Genomic DNA, 18,997 nt, shown 5'->3' with positions numbered 1-18,997 from the left:
TATGGTTTTTTTTTTAAAAAAAAAAAACTCCTGAAAAATCCTTCTGTCTGAACAATGGGTTACTCCATTCTAAGAAAAATAAGTTCCCATAAAAGTAAACAGCCCCCTTCTTTTCTGAACAACTTAACATTCAACTGAATCAAACCCTCTTTTCTTAAAAAAAATATATTTATTTACCTATTTATTTATTTATTTAAATTTGACCAGAGAAGGACAGAGAGAGAGAGAGAGAGAGAGAGAGCGAGCTCAAGCCACCAGGTCTAGGACTCGAACCATGGCCGGAGATGTGGGAGTCCAGAAAGCACATGCACCCTATGGCAAAAACCAACCAACCAACTAAATAAATAAGTAAATAAATAAGATGTCCCCTAATCCATATCTTTATGTCTTAAAACTATTTGCCTTTACTTTCTCTCTCCTGAGACACTTCTGAGATACGTCCAGATGGTGTTCTCAACTGCAGTAAGTAATAAACAAAATCTTTATGAAGAGGCTGCTTTGGTAGCTTTCCCAGGGAATGGGCAGAACACTCTATATCCCAAGGTATTAACTACTGCAAGCCAGGGAATGCTAGAGCTAAGCCTTTATCTAGAATTGATTTCTAGCTCCTATGAATTTCACATCTAGCATTTTGAAGTTGTGCCCATTTCTCTTCTGTCTCCACATTTCTGCTTTGTGATTTTGGGGGAAAAGATTTTACACTCCCTAAGTGCACACACCCTGTGGCAATAAAACAAAGACAAAAAATGAAATAAAAGAAAAAAATTGCTTCAAAACCCTCTTTGTGGTAATCATGAAAATGAATCTCTAATATCATATATTTTACTCAATTCTGACCAAACAATCCCTGTTGAAAGACATATCTTGGGTCCAGCAAGATACATCTTCCCTTCCATTCTCCTCTCTGGATTTTGGGCACATATGCACATGTGCCTGATATGGATTTCAAGCCACCAGGTCCAGGGCTCAAACCGCTGTTGGCCATGGGCGAGTCCAGCCCCCAACCATCATGCCACCTGTTGGTAATTTAAAGAGAATGAAGGCAATGAAAGCAAATGCTCAGGAATTTGGGGGCTAATTTGAATAAAAGTTGTTGACTGAGGGTAAGGGAATTGGGAAAATATCAGCATAATCCAAATACCCCCATTGAATATAAAAGGGAAAAACTGGTTCATAGGAGAGGTTGGGGAAAGAGAAGAGGGACAAGCATCACTGTCTTCCTCATTGGGACTGGGCTTCTGGGAGGCACAACTTTGAAACCTCATCTCTCACTAGCTCACTGTGACAGGAGATTGGGCCACACTACAGGAAGGCTAAGAGCCAGATGGTCAACAGATCTCTCTCCTGGAGTTCATTGAACTTTCCTAAGTGTGGGATCCTGCCTTGACCTGTTCATCTTCCATCCTTTCTCCTCATAGAGGCTTCTGTCTGCTTTTCACTTAACTCAAGGTCCTTTTCAGGACTATGAGGAGAACATTTATCAACCAGATGAGCTATAAGATACCAAAGCAGTTTAAGTATACAAAACTGCATAAGACTCCTACCTGTTTATAACAGTATATTAGCTCTCTTGTCATAACACAGACTTAATGTGGATATTATAGACTTCTCAGAAAAACAGTTATTAAAAATAGTAAAGGAATATGGTAGATAAAATAATCCATTCTCTTGAATCTCCATAAAGAATATGTCCTAATTTCTGGAACCTGTCAATATGTTACATTACATAACGAAGAGACTACAGACCTTACAATGGAAACATTATTTTGGGTTATCTGGGTGGGCCCGAAGTAGTGATATGAGCCCTTCTGAGTGGAAGAGAGGCAGAACAGTCACGGGAAGACTTGTGAGAACAGAAGAGGCAGGTGAGGTTACGAGCTCAGAGGAACTTGACCTGCCATTGCCAGCTTTGAGAATGGAAGAAGGAGGTCTCAGGCTAAGGCGCCAGAATGTCCTTCAGAAACTGGGATTTGCCTACAGCCGGCTATAGAGAAACTGGAATATCAGTCCCAGAACCACAAGCATTTGAATTCTACCAAAAAAAAAAAAAAAAAAAAAAAAAAAAAAAAACAGAGCTCAGAACAGATTTTCTGTGATGGCTTCCAAAATGAAACCTAACCTAGCGCTGGTGATATCTTGACTGTGGCCCAGTGAGAACCAGGTTGGATTTCTTACCTATGGAACAGTGAGCTACAAAATGTGTGTTGTTCTAAGCCACAAAACATGTGGCAGTTTTTTAATAGTAGCAATGAGAAACTAATACAAGACACACAGCCACACATTTTATGCAATTCTTGTATCACAGAACTTATCGCAGTTCATTCTCAGCGTCTTAACCACCACACCAACACAGTTTATTCTCAAAGCAGTTACTTTGCCTAATGTCCATTTTATAAAGTTATTTCTCAGTTTGAAAACACTTCATGCCTGATTCGTCTACACTTGTCCCTTGGTATCCATGAGTTCCAAGATCCCCCAAGATTGGGAACTCAGGTTTGGTTCAGATCCCTCATAAATACCAAAATCCAAGGATGCTCAACTCCTTTACAGAAAATGGTATACTATTTACATATAACCTTCATTTATCCTTCGGTATCATGAAATCATCTCTAGATTACTTATTATATCTAATACAATGTACACGCTATGTAAATGGTTGTTACGCTAAATTGTTCAGGGAATAATGTCAAGGAGAAACCTGTACATATTCAGTATGGATCTAACCATTGTAGACCTCACAACATAGTACATATAAAAAAAAATGGAACATTTTCTATCTGTGGTTGATTGAATCTGAGGATTCAGAGCCCTTGAATATGGAATGCTAACTAATTTCTCTTTTTTTTTTAAGGTTTTTGTCATAGGGCATGTGTGCTTATTGGAGAGAGACAGAGAGAGAGGGTGAAAGTAACAAATCACACCTCAGGGAGGATGGCTACGCTGCAATTCCTTCTCCTCCATTCTCCTCTTAGGATTTTGGACATACACACACATGTACCCAGTGTGATTCTCAAGCTGCCACATCTGGGTCTTGAACCCTGGTTGGTAGGCCATTTGGTAATCCAGCATCTTAATCACCACACTACCTACTAGCACCCACTGTACTTTAATAATTAAATAATTGCTGAATGTTTGTCTACCAAAAAAGTAAGGCCAATAGTACAGAAATGCACCTTTTTTTCCTTTTGTAATTTTGGATTGTCAACAACTAGTTCCTGTTAAAACAGTCAAGTTCGCTAAGCTCATCCATCTTCTTATTATTATTATTTTGGTATACATTTTGTCTGACCCCAAATGCAGACTGTAATGAAATTCAATAGCTTCCCTACAGAACATGGACTATATTAATAAACATGAAGCAACTTGCTTGAATGCCTACAATACAAATAAGAATTTATGAGGGTTTAGGCTTCTCTAATATACATGTTTATTATATGTGGAAACATTGATAATTATAAATACTATTAATCTTCTAGACATAAGAATAGAAATAATAGAAAGAATGCAGTTGTATGCTACTGGCTACAGGAGAAAATGACAAAAACAAGGTATACCTATTTCTTCCATTTCCAATATGCTTTAGGATACAAATAAATACACTTTTCCAAAAAAGAAAAAGAAAAAAAAAGAGTCTTGACTAAGGCATCTTCTCTCGCAAACTGGAATTATTGACTCTTTAAAGAAAATATCATGTATTTATGGGTATTTCGGGTCATTCATGCTACTGATACACTGTTGTTGTTGATATTTAGAAACCAATTTTCAGAGATCATAAAAGGTCAAGCACATATTCAAACTATAAGAGATTAGTGGAGACAAATGAAAATTTACTTTAAATTTGGATTAGGTGAATAAAATGAAATGCTTGTGGGAATCAATGGGATTCGTAAAGGAATAGAGTTAGCTGGGTATCAGGTAGTGGTGGGGGTGGAGTCTGGTCATTAAGGAATACATATCACATCTAATATAAGAAGCTGCTACTTTGATTCAGCCAGCTCTTATTACATGGGAATAAGGACAGATTTCTGTCCAATCTGGTCTTTTAAACAGAAGACAAAGATATTGCTATTTTTATGAAATTTCCTGATTTTCAAAATGTTCAACAGCAATTTTTAAACACACTTTTTATTTATTATTATTATTATTATTATTATTATTATTATTATTTAGGTTTTTGCTACAGAGAGTGTGTGCTCACTGGAGGGAGACAGAGAGAAAGTGAGAAACCACTCCCCCAGGGGGAATGGTCCATACCACAATACCTTCTCCGTTCTTCTCCTGGGATTTTTGGCATGAATTCACACATGCCCAGCATAAATTTTAAGCTGTCGGGTTTGGGACTTGCACTGCAGTCAGCCATGTGGGAGTCCAGTACCTAAACTGTTGTGCCACCTGCTGGCCCCCACAGATGTTGTTCTTAATTTTTCTTTATTTAGAGGTTATTTTGCCTCCAGGAAGATGCACTCACCAGAGAGAGACAGGACAAGGAGAGGGAAAGTAAGAAGTCCCCCGTCCCTAGAGGATGGCCACACCACAATCCCTTCTCCTCCATTCTCCTTCTGGGATCTTGGGCATACACACACACACACACACACACACACACACACACACACACGCACATTGTGAGTTACACACATTCTCTCTCTCACACACACACAAACACTTTCTCTCTCTCTCTTTCTCTCACTCTTTCTCTCACACACACACATTCTCTCTCTCTCTCACACACACACACACAAACACTTTCTCTTTCTCTCACTCTCTCTCTCACACACACATTCTCTCTCTCACACACACACAAACACTTTCTCTCTCTCTCTTTCTCTCACTCTTTCTCTCACACACACACATTCTCTCTCTCTCTCACACACACACACACAAACACTTTCTTTCTCTCACTCTCTCTCTCACACACACATTCTCTCTCTCACACACACACAAACACTTTCTCTTTCTCTCTCACTCTCTCTCTCACACACACATTCTCTCTCTCACACACACACACACACATTCTCTCTCTCTCTCACACACACACACACAAACACTTTCTTTCTCTCACTCTCTCTCTCACACACACATTCTCTCTCTCACACACACACAAACACTTTCTCTTTCTCTCTCACTCTCTCTCTCACACACACATTCTCTCTCTCACACACACACACACACATTCTCTCTCTCTCTCACACACACACACACAAACACTTTCTTTCTCTCACTCTCTCTCTCACACACACATTCTCTCTCTCACACACACACAAACACTTTCTCTTTCTCTCTCACTCTCTCTCTCACACACACACACACACACACACACACATGCCCATTGTGAGTTTCAAGCTGCCAGGTCTGGAACTCGAACCACAGTCAACCATGTGGGTGTCCAGCAATGTAACCACTACGCCCTTTGCTGGCCCTTGTTGTTTTTTCATTTAAATCTCTCGTCTTCAGTTGGCTGACAAATGGAAAGCAGTACTTCCTGGTTTGGATATATAAGCACCTTCCAAAAAAGATCAGAGATTTGGAGATGCTAACATATGAAAATAACTCTCACCACTCCACTGTCAGGTTAAATATCATCTTTTCAGAGAGGCCTTCCTTTTCCTGAGCCAGTATGTGGGCAGAGCCATGATTATAGACCAGATCCATCTCATCTGAAATTCTTTGTTTTGACTTTTGCTCTAATGTAGCATTAAAAGGTAGAAAGGCAGATGACAGATGTAACCAGCCTTAAATGGTTTAATTAATTCACTTTAATCAGAGTAAATGCAGAAAATGACTCTTCCATTGGTCCCTCAAGGACATTAATTTCACTGCACGTTCTCAAGTAACTACTGATAGGTTTCAAAAATTAAATATCAGCTGAGACAAAATCAAAACCAATCATTCTATCTCTTGTTATCTTTTTCTTCTTTCTTATCATTCACAAATAAAAACAGCCTATCTTACAATTTGAACAGACCCACAAGCTAATTGCAGAATCTTAAAGGAACCTATCTGGCAAAACAAGTTCGTTTGTTCGTTCTTCCTTCCTTCCTTTCATTCATTCATTCATTCATTCATTCATTCATTTGAATTTCTTTTACACATTCAATCACATTATTTAACCTGCAAAGTGAGTATTCCAACATGTGTACATTTCTCACTAGTCCAGTTGACAATACTATAAAGTTATCTTCAACCGATAATACAAGTTCTTAAATGGACCCCAAATCATACAAAATTGCTGACTGGGGTAGAATTCTGGATGAATCCACTCACTGATCTGTCTATCCAACATGCACTGAAAATGCAAGGTCAAAAATGACACAGTCCTCACCCTAAAGCAATTATTTTTGGATTGCTAGAGGGTACACGTGTTTGCCAGAGAAAGACAGGACAGGGACAGAGAGAATCCACCCTCCAGTGGAGCACTGTTACACTGCCTTCTCCATTTCTCCATCCTGTTGAGAATTCTGGGCACACATGCAATCTAATATGTTTTTCAAGCTGCTGGGGATCAGAATTTGAATTCTGGTGGTCCATGTAGGCTTCTGCTCCCTTAACCACTAGGCTACTGGTTGGCCAAATTTGTCTCTTCATTCATTTAATATATAATGAGCCATTTCTATATGGTAAATATTATGGTAGGAGTTGACATAAGAATGAAAAAAAAAAAAAAGAAAAGCAGCTAAGTGTTAGAAAATGACATTTAACTATAGCAGGTGGCATGGTTGGAACTATGTGGTAGGACACAGTTTGAGTTCTAGATGTGGCAACTTGCTTTCTCAATTTCCCTCTCTATCGTTCTCTAGTGAACACATTGTTTCTCACTGCAAATGAAGATAATAAGAAGAATAAATAATACAATTAAATAAATAGTTCTTTAAATATTTACTTAAAAAAAAAAAAGAAATGGAGGTGCCAGCAGGTGGTGTGGTGGTTAAAGGCACTGGACTCCCACAAGGCCAACTGTGGTTCTAGTCCCAGACTTGGTGGCTTGCTTTCTCACCTTCTTGCTTTCTCTCTCTGTCTCTCTAGCTCTTTCTCTCTCTCCCTCCCTCCCTCCTCCTGTCCCTCTCTGGTCAAATTAAAATAAATAAATAAATAAAGTTAAATAAAATAATTATCTAAAAAAAATAAATGGATACTTAAAGAAATGATAAATCCTGTAATAAACTAAGGATGTGAAATGAACATTATTGCTGTTACTGCTATGGCTGACATGTGTTGGATATTTGCTATACGCCAGCCATTGCTTTAAATGTGACGTACATTTATTTAAAAACCAAAAACTCTACAGAATAGATATCACTGTAATCCTGCTCATAACTAGTGATGGTGGCACCGAGACTCAGAGCCGTTCAATCAGTGCAGCTTCAAAGACTGCAGTCCTAATTACTAACAATAAAGCTATAAATTCTAAGAAAAGAGCTATTAATTATGATAGGAGACAAGGTGATTACATGAAAGAAGCCTTCAAATTGACACTGAGGAAGTACTAGATTTTGACAACTTACATATTTTTCTCTTTGTGAACACTGCTTGGATTATGGCTATTACCTCATATTTCATGTAATGGGTTATAAATTAGGAGTGTGATTAGATTCTTAAAATATTTTTACTGTTGCAATTATGAAACAATAGGGTGATTAGTAGTTTTATAGGCAGGTATAAGGAAGTATTGATTTGGGGATATATAATTTTATTAAGTAGTGACTTTGGCAATCAACTATTCTTCTTATGTCTTTAAATATCTGTAAGAGCCAGAATCCTAATCAGTGTGAAAGACTCTGTATTTAACAAAATCACAACTTCCTAAATTTTTAATCACCTCTGTTTAAAATATTTGAAAAAAATTTCTGATTAAAAAGAAGCTAACTTATTTATTTTTGGCCTAGTCATTCTAAAACATTTATTGATAACTGAGAAATCTAGAAAACATTATAAATGGCTTCTAGTGAGAGTTTTCTAGGGCTCCAACAGCACGACCAAGACTTAATCCCCCCATGTTTTGATTTGTCTCAACCAGAGCACCTTTGCTGTGCCCTCTATGGGCTCTCTGTGGTTCTAAGGACATACCCACTTCCTGGAAGAGCCTGCTGGTGTCCTAGATTGGCCAGCAGACATCAGTGGTCCACCTTGATTGGACAGGCATATCTGGGTGCTCACCCCCACCATTATGGTCACAGTGATTGTCTTAGACTGAATCAGTTGCTGCTCTTGAACCTGAGAACCACCCACGGCAAGCAACTGCACAGTTTAAAAAAGTTATCATGTATGTTCTTTTCAGAAGGAAGAAAAGTGGCTGATGTCTGCACTGTGTCCATTTTTTTTTTTTGAGAGTTTTTTGCTATAGGGCATGTGTGCTTGCCAGAAAGACAGAGAGAGACAGAGAGATAGAAAGTAAGAAATCATCCCCCAGGGGGGGATGGCCATGCCACAATCCCTTCTTCTCCATTCTCCTCTTGGGATCTTGGGCACACACGCATGCGTGCCCTTGCATGAGTTTAAGCCACGGGGCCCCATGGCTGGACTCCCATGTAGTCGACCATGGTTCAAGTCCCAGACCTGGTGGCTTAAACTCATGCCTCCCATGGTCGACTACATGGGAGTCCAGCCATATAGCCATTATGCTAAATGCTGGTCCCTCCATTGTTAAAACGAATACACGTTCAGTCCCTCCTTGAGTGGAGCAACTAAGGCAGCTGGATTCCATGTGGCCCATTCTGCTGTTAGACTCCAGACTCAGGGGCTTGGTAAATGCTCTGCGTATGTGCGTGCATGCATGTGCACCAAAAATCAAAAAAGGGGAGAAATGGGGAAGGGATTAGGTGTGACCATCCTCCATGGAGGGTGCTTTCTCACTTTCCATCTTTCCATATCTCTGTTTCTCTGGTGAGCCCATGAAGCTTTTGGCCACCAAAAAGGAGTATAAGTTTATTATAAAGGTTTTATATATTAATGGAAAAAATATTGTGTGTTAAGATGCATAAATGTTGTGTGCTAGTATATATAAAAACAATGATTAAACACAGATTCTCCCTTCAAGGAATTTTTGTTCTCCGGGTGTGAAATATAAGTTGGACAGGGGGGAAAAAGTCATCGAGAAGGATAACATGCTCCACACATCTCAGGAGATCACAAATTTGGTCATACACAACGTCAGGCAGATGAGATTTTTAAGAGTCATTCAGAAATGATTGATTAGTATGCCGTCAGTCTTCTATTTCACAGAGCGTGCAATCCACTGCAGGAAGCTGTCCCTTTTCTTCTTCTTCTTCTTTTTTTAACAATTTAGTATTTTAGCATATTTGATTATTTAAAAAATTAACATTCTGGGCACATCTGAATTTCTAATGCAAAATAAATGAAAAATAATGATAAAAAATTGCCATTGTTTCTATCACAGATAATGTAGTTTACTAACAATATGAATTGATATGTTTAAGTATATATAAATATATATATGTGTGTGTGTGTGTGTGTGTGTGTGTGTATTTCCACCCACCCCAGAGGGCATGTGTGCTTGCCAGAGGGAGACAGAAGGAGACAAAGGATGTGAAAAACCATCTCCACACAGAAAGTGCTTGCACTGCAGTCCTCCTCTATTTCTCCCTCTTAGATCCTGGGCACGCACGCACACAGATGCTGTCAGGTCTGATTTTCAAGCCTCTGGGTCTAAGACTTGAACTGCAGGGTCAACCATGTGGGATCCACCTGCCTTAACCACCAGACTACAGGCTGGTCCAGAATTTAATTTTTTTTTTTTTTTGGAGAAGTGTTTTGCTATAGGGCCCGTGCACTTGCCAGAAAGACAGAGAGAGACAGAGAGATAGAAAGCGAGAAATCACCCCTCCCCCCAGAGGGGATGGCCACGCTGCAATCCCTTCTCCTCCATTCTCCTCTCGGGATCTTGGGCACACACGCACACGCGCCCGGCATGAGTTTAAGGTGCTGGGTCCAGGACTTGAACCACGGTCGACTACATGGGAGTCCAGTGACATAGCCATTATGCTAACTGCTGGTGCCCAGAATTCAGAAACTTTTAATGCAGCCACATACCTCTATGTGCCTCTTTTCCTGACATATTCTCATACCCTAATTTGTAAATAGTATTGCATTATTTATTCTAAGTCATTTTATTATTTTTTTTCTTCTCTGTCCAGGGAGCTACTACTTACTCTCTAAGATTTAGTTCAAGGATACCTTTGAGGTAGCTTTCCCTAAACAGTCCCTATTTGTGTTCTTAAACTTTGGAGTCTGTGAACTCAGAGAGCAGGGACCTGGCCCTCTTTCACCCACATCTCCCTGAGCCGTCTTCCTGACTGACACAGTGGAGATGATGTTTATTTGCTACATTGTCTTCTTGGCTGCAGAATATGTTACCCCAAAGTGTGGTGCATGCTGGGTACTTGAACATACATGACATTGGACACCTCAGAAACCGCTTCAGGATCAAGGTCTCGCTGACTTTCTCCTGCTGTCCTGTTGCCCCTCATCCTCCCCTGAATCAACTCACAGAAACTAGAATTTCTTTTCTCTAACATCAGTCACAGAAACTAGGACCCGCTTTCCTCAAAGCCATCCATAAAAACTAGAACTATTACTGTAACCTTGCCTCACCTTTCAGCCTATGATCCGCCCATAACTTAACTCTGTGACTTGTCCGTAACCAATAGGTGATAAGACTGTCGTTCAGGAGGGGCCTGGCTCGTACCTAGAGGAAAGGCCTACCACCAAGAGAGGTAAATAAAGATCTAAACAGACCTTCACGTATGTCCCCTCAGTCTGCTAGCATTAGATTACACCCTTTTTGTTCAATTATATTTCTCCATGGCTGTCCATTCTCCATCAAGCCTAAGCATAAAAACAGTTTTCCCTGTATCTGTAGGTTTCTCATCTGAAGGCTCCAGTACCAGGTAAAACCTTGACCAGAGGAATCTGTTACTCTTTCCTGTCGGCACCTTCTCTTTTGTTACAGGAGTACTGGCAATGACCCTTCAGGTGGGCAAGGAAAAGAATCCCACCTTTTTGACCCTACAGGCCTTTCTCTTGATGTTCCCTCAGAAAGATTGTTTTATGGAATTTTGGACAGAAAAGAAATGTCAGAAATTAAATAAGGATTACTTCTGTGAAGGTTCCAATTGGGACAGTAAACAACTTTGCTAGATGGTATTCTCTTCTGCAGAATTCTAATTCATGCAGAAATGCTATGATAATAAACAGTGCCGGCATCTCGTAAGACATAAGGAGAGAGTCCAGAGCTACTATCTATGCCAGAGAGCACAGGGACAAGATTAATCTTTTATTTATTTTGAAGGTATTTGTGTTAGGGTACATTTACTATGCCAGAGAGAGAGAGAGAGAGAGAGAGAGAGAGAGAAAGAGAGAGAGCGAGCGAGTGAGCTCCACAGTGAGAAGGAAAGGGAGAATTAAATACCTGGGGGAGTGAGTGGCCACGCTGAAATCCCTTCGCCTCCATTCTCCTTCTGTGATTCTGGGCTCACATGCACACTCACCTGGCATGATTTTCAAGCCACCAGGTCCAGGACTCGAACCACAGTCAGCCCGTGTGGGAATCCAGTGCCATAACCACTATGCCACCTGTTGGCCCTGAACAAACCACTTTTTCATTGTGTGTATATGAGTGTGGGGAGGAGCTGTATTGCACATTGCAGGATGTTTAATAGCATTCCCTTAGATTCAGTTCAAAAGGAGCCATAACAGAAGTGTCATGGCTAACTGCCCAAATTCCAGGGGTCTATAGAGAGGCAGAGAAGCCTGGTCTACAGTGTGGATTCTGAGAGCCTAAAACTCTGATGTTTTGGCCCAGAAGCTCATTTGCAATTACTGACCACACAGAAAGCCCTCTAAAAATTTTCATTTGCTAGAGGGCTCAAGCAGGGGACTCAAAGAGTCCTCTTGAGTCTTTGTAAACAAGCAGCACAGCCATTACTTGAAATGCTCTGATTTGTTTTAGTGTCTAGAAGAAAGCAAATATACAAAGCTATGCTTGTTCAAATCCCAATCTTACAAAACATTTTTTGTTTTATTTTGTTTTTGTTTTTTGTTGTTGCTGTTTTTGTTTTGTTTGTTTTTTTTGAGATTTCTGCTGTAGGGAACATATGCTCACCAGAAAGACAGACACCAAGAAATCACCCCCTGGGGGGATGGTCACAATGGAATCCCTTCTCCTCCATTCTCCACTCAGGATTTTGCCCATGTAGGCATAATGGGCTGGAAACACTTGAGTTTCCAGCAGCTGGGTCTGGGAACTATGAACTATGGTCAGCCCCAAGAGAGCCCAACACCTTAACCACCAAACCATCTGCTGCTCCCCACAAAAATATTTAAATGAATCAGAATCACTACAGCAAAGTATAGGACACAAGCCACTCAAGAGGGCACCTGGGCCATGGCCACTCCTAGCAGGCCTCCTCCTGTCAACTGTTGCCACTGTCCACACAGCTCCTCGAGCTATAAACATGGGACTCACTCTTCACTCTCATTTTTTCTTGAATCCTAGTACTAAATTCACCACCAAGTCCATATATGTAAATAGATACATATATAGAGAGAGACAGACACATACACACACATACACACACACATGATGTATCCACATGTATCATGTGGAAAGAGGAGCTGGGTATCCCCTTAAATATTTAAGAAGCCCAATGAAGAATTGGGAATTTATGCTGGGCACTGTGCTTTCCTCTTTTTCTTGTCTTTTATTTCCTATCTCCCCTGGACATGATTCAAATTCCATTTAACAATACCCTAAGGGCCCTGTAAAAGGTATCAACAGGGTACCCTCCTATCAAGGTCAATCATCCAGTGGTCACACTAGGTAAATTAACCTGAACACTCACCCTGCTAGAAATGGTCCCATTCATGCCTAAGTTGGCCATTCCTTTAGGCTGTAAGACAGCACACATGAACACCTGCATTCACCTGAGGACTCTTCTTAACACATTGCTCTCAGCATGACAAACAGAATACAAACTGTCCCCAGTGACTGCCAATTCAAGCACACATCCCTGACCTAGCTTCCAATCCACACAGAGATTCAAAGTACAATGTGTATATGGTTGGCCCAACTTTCCAGGCAAATTAAACAGAATATTTTAAATTAAGTGCTATTTGGACTGTTTGGAATGGAACTGTACCATTCTCTACATGGTTCACAAGGCCCTTGGTTCTCTTTGCTCTTTCCTTTTTTACTGAAAGGTCCCTTATGAGTAAATAACATGTATTTTGTACCAAGAGCCCAAAACTCATTTCTGAGAGCCAGACATATCCATTTTATTTTGGCTTATATATTTAAGAATTCCAATGAAGAATTGAGAATTTACACTTTCTACTCCCAACAGTCCCTTTCCTGTCAACTGTTGCCACTGTCCACACAGATCCTCAAGCTACATACACGGGACTCACTCTTGACTCTTATTTTTCCTTTAATTCCAGTACTAAACAGACTACTAAGATACTTGCATATAAATACTTGGTCATCAGAAAAGTTACGACACATTATTTGCATAGAAAAATACGTCATGACTTTTCTGACAACCCAGCATATAAATGTATGACATACATACAGCACACACATACACACATATATGTTGTACCCAGATATATAATACACGCATACACACACACACACACACACACACACACATGTTCTATACATTTCACTACATCTTCACGATCCCTGTGCTCTAGGCCTCTGGTAATACCATTATCATTGCCCAAGGATTTCTTAGAAAGGCAAACACTCAAGCTTATCCCACTCCCAAGCCTTCTGCATCAGAAGCTTTGGAGATTTGCCCCATATTCTGTTTTCACCAGTCCCCCTCCAGATAACCCTGATACACCCTGAAGTCTGAGAACCACTTCAGCGAGCCACCCTATTTTAGCTAGACAACTGCGATACACTTTTAATTGGTCTTTCTACACCCACCCTTGCCCCTCCAATTCATTATCTTCCCAGCTGTTATAGCAATTTTTAGTCCTAAATGGGATGCAGTCACTCCCTTTGCTTAATATCTCTTAATGGCTTTAAAATGTATTCAGAATAAAATTAAAATTTTTTATCATGGCCTACAAGGGACTGCATTAATATGGCTCTCACCTTTTGCTCTAATATCTCCTCCTATTCCTTCTTTATTCTCCCTTACTGATTACACCATCACCGTGTCAGTCTTTCGACCTGCTAGGGTACTCATTATCTTTGCATTGCTGGTTTCTCATCCAGAAAGCTCCTCCCTCTGCACCTCCATTACTCTCTCCCCAACCAGCCCTCTGAGGATGCTGTGTAGTTTTCACACACATATCCACTTACTTGTATACTTGGGACTCATAGATGGCCAACGTTACCAGGACAGAGACAACCCTTCTTTCATTTTCCAGTGTTCACGTCCTTGTTGCATCTCACAGTGCTTGTCACATGGTAGATATCCAAAAACCAACAACCAAAATTAATCCAGTGGCCAAATACCGTTTCCATTAAGGATCCGATACAAACCAAACAAAATAAAATCAAACCAGCATTGATGTTGGTTCTTAAACAGAATGCTTTAAAAACTTCCAAGTAATATATAAAGTTGGTAAATGCAGGTTGGGGATTCCTTCCATACATGAAAAAATTACACATGCCATAAATTCAACATGGTACAGGGGGTTATGCTAGGTAAGATTAAGGTACGTATTTAATCTCCTGAGTTTCACTGTAATCCTATTACTTCATATGTGTACCATAGACATTGACTCTCTTTCACTGATCCTGGCTGATCCAGTTTTATATCATACAGGCAATGCCCATTAAATACATACTTTGGACATGTCAGCCAGGCTATACTGCTTTAATTTTGCTTTTGATCACTATCCCTTGGTTGGGTTGTTTGTTTTTTGTTTTTTGCTTGAAAATGTCATGTGTCTTAAGTTTGGGATAATTTTAAGCTTCTACTCCAATCCTTGGCATTTGTCTCAGTCAAGGCTGGATTTTGCTATCTAGTGCCAGCCATCCATTCCCAGATATCAGATCACGATCCTTTGGAATCAATGTTAGTTCATCCCCTGGGATGGTAGATGCAGGAGGAGAATTGCACAGGTAGAAGCAAAAATAGGCCAGGTAAGGTGCAAAGAAGGTAACTGGCCTGTGGTGGCTTTATTCCTCCCTATATGCACAATTCTTTCTCCTTAAGAACCATGACCCATGCCCCTGCCTCCTAAGGCAGCAGTTCTGCTCTCTGCTCCCAAGAAGCATTGCTCTTAATAATGTCCTAAGTATTTCCTAAGGTAAAGACTGATAAAGGTCAATGGCCTATTTTTACAGATTTGGAAGAGGTATTGTAGGCATTTCTAAGACATGAACTGTGAGTGTTAATTTTATGTTTTACATGATTGGGTCGTAGGGTGTCCAAATATTTGGTCAAATACTCTGAGTATGTCAGTGAGAGTATTTCGGATGAGATTAATGTTTGAACTGGAAGTTAATTAAATTGCCCTCCCCTTATCTAATCATGTTATCTGAATGAAGTAAGAAGCCCAAGTGAGAAAGAATTATTTCTTTTTGCCTGATTCTCCTTGAGCTGGGACATCAACCAGAGAACCTCGGCATAGACTTGTATGAGGAAGTGGATGCTTACTCGAGGGCATATTTTACAGAAAGAGGAAGATTTATGAAAATACTAGCACTCCCAATACTCAAATAATCTCAGTATAAACCAGAGTGATTCACTAAACTGCATTATAATAAATACATAAAAAACAAACAAAAGTAAATACAAAAGGAAGGATAGAAAGAACAGAAATTCAACCTGGAGAAGAATCTATGAAAATGTTAGTTGGTAACTTGTTTGTTGAGCAATGTCAGCCTCAGATTACATGAGATAATTCACACAGGTACTGAGCATCATGCACAAAACTCAGTGTGCATTTCTACGGCCATCATCGTTATACTCCTTCTGGGTATCTGCTGATGCCCGTAACGTGTGGTGTGTTTCCTGGAGTACGCACACACGCAAGTAAGAAACAGCTGCCTCACTGAGCAAATTCTAAGTCTGTCCATTCACCACACAAGGGGAGAGAAGACAAAGTAGAACTCACATTCAGCTGAAGTTCATCTGTCCACTGTCCAATCAGACGGTAACCAGGGTTAGTGGTGTTTGTCGCCTGATACTGAAAGATGTCATAACGCCCAGGTGCATCGCCATTCTTGTTGAACATAACTGGGGTTCCAGCACTGCCTGAGGAAGACAAGCGAGACAGACTTCAGAGATAAGCAAGATTTCTTCTCTCTCTTATGCTAGGGGTGACAGTCTGGAGGCTTATTGAAGAACCAGGTAGTTAGTTGATATCCCTCCAGATAATCCTTGGAATGTATAGGCAAAGCATTCCTGTGGCCATTAATGCTAATTATAGAAGATAGGATGCATGGGACCAGCAGATGGTGTGATGGTTAAGGTGCTGGACTCCCACATGGTTGACTATGGTTCAAGTCTTGAACCTGGTGGCTTGTTTTCTCATTCCCCTCATCCATTCTGGTAAGCACACATTTTTTTCTTTCTGAGGAATGAAGTTGGTAGGTATTATTTTTCAGAGACAATGTTAAGTTTTACTACAGTTCTACTGATCATAATTATTATTTCAGTTCTTGTGTAAGATTAAATTGTGGCCAGTAACAATTCCAAAAATAATAATTAATAATTTGATTTTGGCAAGGAAGTGTAATACAAAAACAAATAAGTAATCAAGCAAAAACATTTTATTTAAATATATACTTGAATATTGCTTGCATTAACATTTTTTTTTTTGGCTGATTACTTCCATTTTATATGCTAGCTAGTATAAAATGTTTACAAGTATGCCTAGCAGGTGTTCAAGTCAATTTTGGTTTCTTTCTCAAACTCCCATTTTGGTCTTAAAATATCTATCTTAACATGCAATCAATTATCTTGGCAGAATTACACATTGAAATAAATTTAAATAGACTAATGCATTAATTGAATGTGTATGCATGTCCTTTGACAAATAGATGAGTGAAATATCATTGACATGAATCGCATGAGATGAGAGAACTGGAGTATGTCTTAAGGAAGAAGCATGAAACACTTTTAATAATTGCTGATTGTAAATTTAAGACATTAATGGGGGAAGAGTTGTGCATCTGTTTAGCAAAGACTTGAGCTTCTTCAGAATGTGGGCCAATGTGAATATTTCCATTCATAACATGAATGGAAGGGAAAAAAAGGGCACATGTCATGACTTAGTAGGTGAGGTGTTACAGTTATGTTTAGTGTAGTCAGGGGCAACTCAGTGAGGAACACTCAGTTCAAAATGGTGGAAAGGTTAAGAAGATAAGAAGGCAGAGATAAGAAGGCAGCCTGCCTAGAAGCCCTAACGGAGGTGGGGAGTATTTGGGTTATGAGCACTCAAGCAACAGGTGGGAGCAAGTGAGAAAGGGGGTATCCTATGGGTCAAAACCTTTCTTGGGTTCAGGGTGTTGCCTAGGTGGCTTTCCTGGGATGGGTTAGACTGTTAACTTGAGTGGAGCACACAGCTAAGCATGGAAACTCAAGTTTGAACTCAAGGGTTGAATTCCTGGGCTGTCCAAGCTTCAATCAGAGTCAGGAGGTTCCACGACTCAGAGTATTAGGACACACAATAGGAAAAGGATGAAGAACACGAAAACAGAAACTGGGTGGAGACAGCCTCAAACTATTTAAATTGAGGGTACCAAGGTGAGGACAGGAAGTGAGATGGATACCAAGTATTAATCTGAATGGACTTATGATAGCACGTTAACTGAACAGAATGAAAGTGTGCTTAAAACAGCAATGAGGGAGAAAACAAAACAAAACAAAAAACAGACCAACTCTTGACAAAGCAGGCATGGTGTAGAGTGATCCCACACAAATGATTAATCAACACAAGAATGGAGTTAAAATAAGAGTCCAAAAAGAGGCCGAGCAGGTGGGGTGGTGGTTAAGGCGCGGGGTCCCACACAGCCAACCACAGTTCATGTCCTGGATTTGGCACTCAGAAGTCACACCCACCGGACGCATGTGTGTGGTACATGAAGGTGGAACTTTGTGCTGAAAGCTATCCCTACTGGAATAGAGGAGAGCTAAGCAACTGCACATCATATTACAGATACAATTACTGGCCTCAGGATCTTATGACACTACTGTGTGTTAAAAAAGAAAAAAAAAAATCAAAGCTTGTGGTAGGCTGAATAATGGCCCAAGGGTATCTATGTGCTATTCTTCAGAACCTGTGAATGCTGCTTTACAGAAATAAAAAAGAAAAAGCTATGTAATTCAGTTCTATAGTAGGTGAGATCAGACTAGGTAATCTAGGTGGGGCAAATGTAACCACAAGTGTCTTTATAAGAGGACTCCTCTGTGAAGGTAAAAGGAGATGTCAGGATGAAAGCAAAGAGTTGGAGTGATGCAACGAGGGGTCACAAGCTAAGGAATGCAAGTGGGCCCCAGTAGCTAGAAAAGGCAAAGAAGAGCCAGCTGGTGCAATGGTAGTTGAGGCAGCCGGATCCCACATGGTAGACTGCACTGTTCAAATCCCAGATGTGGAAGCTCAAAGACCATGCTGTGTGTGTGTGTGTGTGTGTGTGTGTGTGTACGTGTGTACCCCAGATCCTGAGAGGAGACCAGAGAAGGTAATGAGGCATGGCTGTACCCCTAGGGGCTGCTTTTTCCCTTTCCCTCTTACTCTGTCTCTCACATGTGCCCTCTACTAAACTTAAAACTAAATGTAACCAAAAAAGTCAAGGACGGAGTTCTCCCCAGAGCCTCCAGAAGTTATCAGCTCTGCCTTCACCAACATCCGGTGAGATCTGTATTGAACAGGGGGACTAGGAGTCCAAGAAATAAATTTGTGTTGCTTATGCCACTGACTTTGTGCTAATTTTTATGGTAGCAATAGGAAACTAATACAGAACTCGAGGATAACAACAAAGTTCCTAACTTTACAGGTGAGGAAGCATACTTAAGTCAGC

At 40.2% G+C, this 18,997-nt stretch overlaps 1 protein-coding gene across 1 annotated transcript in view; it reads right to left on the bottom strand.

Annotated features, from left to right (window-relative positions):
• GRM7 (glutamate metabotropic receptor 7) overlaps positions 1 to 18,997 on the bottom strand; it is a 1,001,339-nt gene that overhangs the window by 262,527 nt on the left and 719,815 nt on the right. Inside the window, exon 19 of the mRNA XM_027769777.1 lies at positions 16,090 to 16,229. Within this exon, the coding sequence (XP_027625578.1) occupies positions 16,090 to 16,229 (140 nt within the window). The remainder of the gene's footprint in view (positions 1 to 16,089; positions 16,230 to 18,997) is intronic.

Source organism: Tupaia chinensis, unplaced genomic scaffold (assembly GCF_000334495.1).
Source record: "Tupaia chinensis unplaced genomic scaffold, TupChi_1.0 Scaffold000089_1, whole genome shotgun sequence".
In the NCBI taxonomy this organism is placed as follows: domain Eukaryota; kingdom Metazoa; phylum Chordata; class Mammalia; order Scandentia; family Tupaiidae; genus Tupaia; species Tupaia belangeri.
Note: the sequence above shows the minus strand (reverse complement) of the source record. Positions and strands in the feature narration are given on the sequence as shown.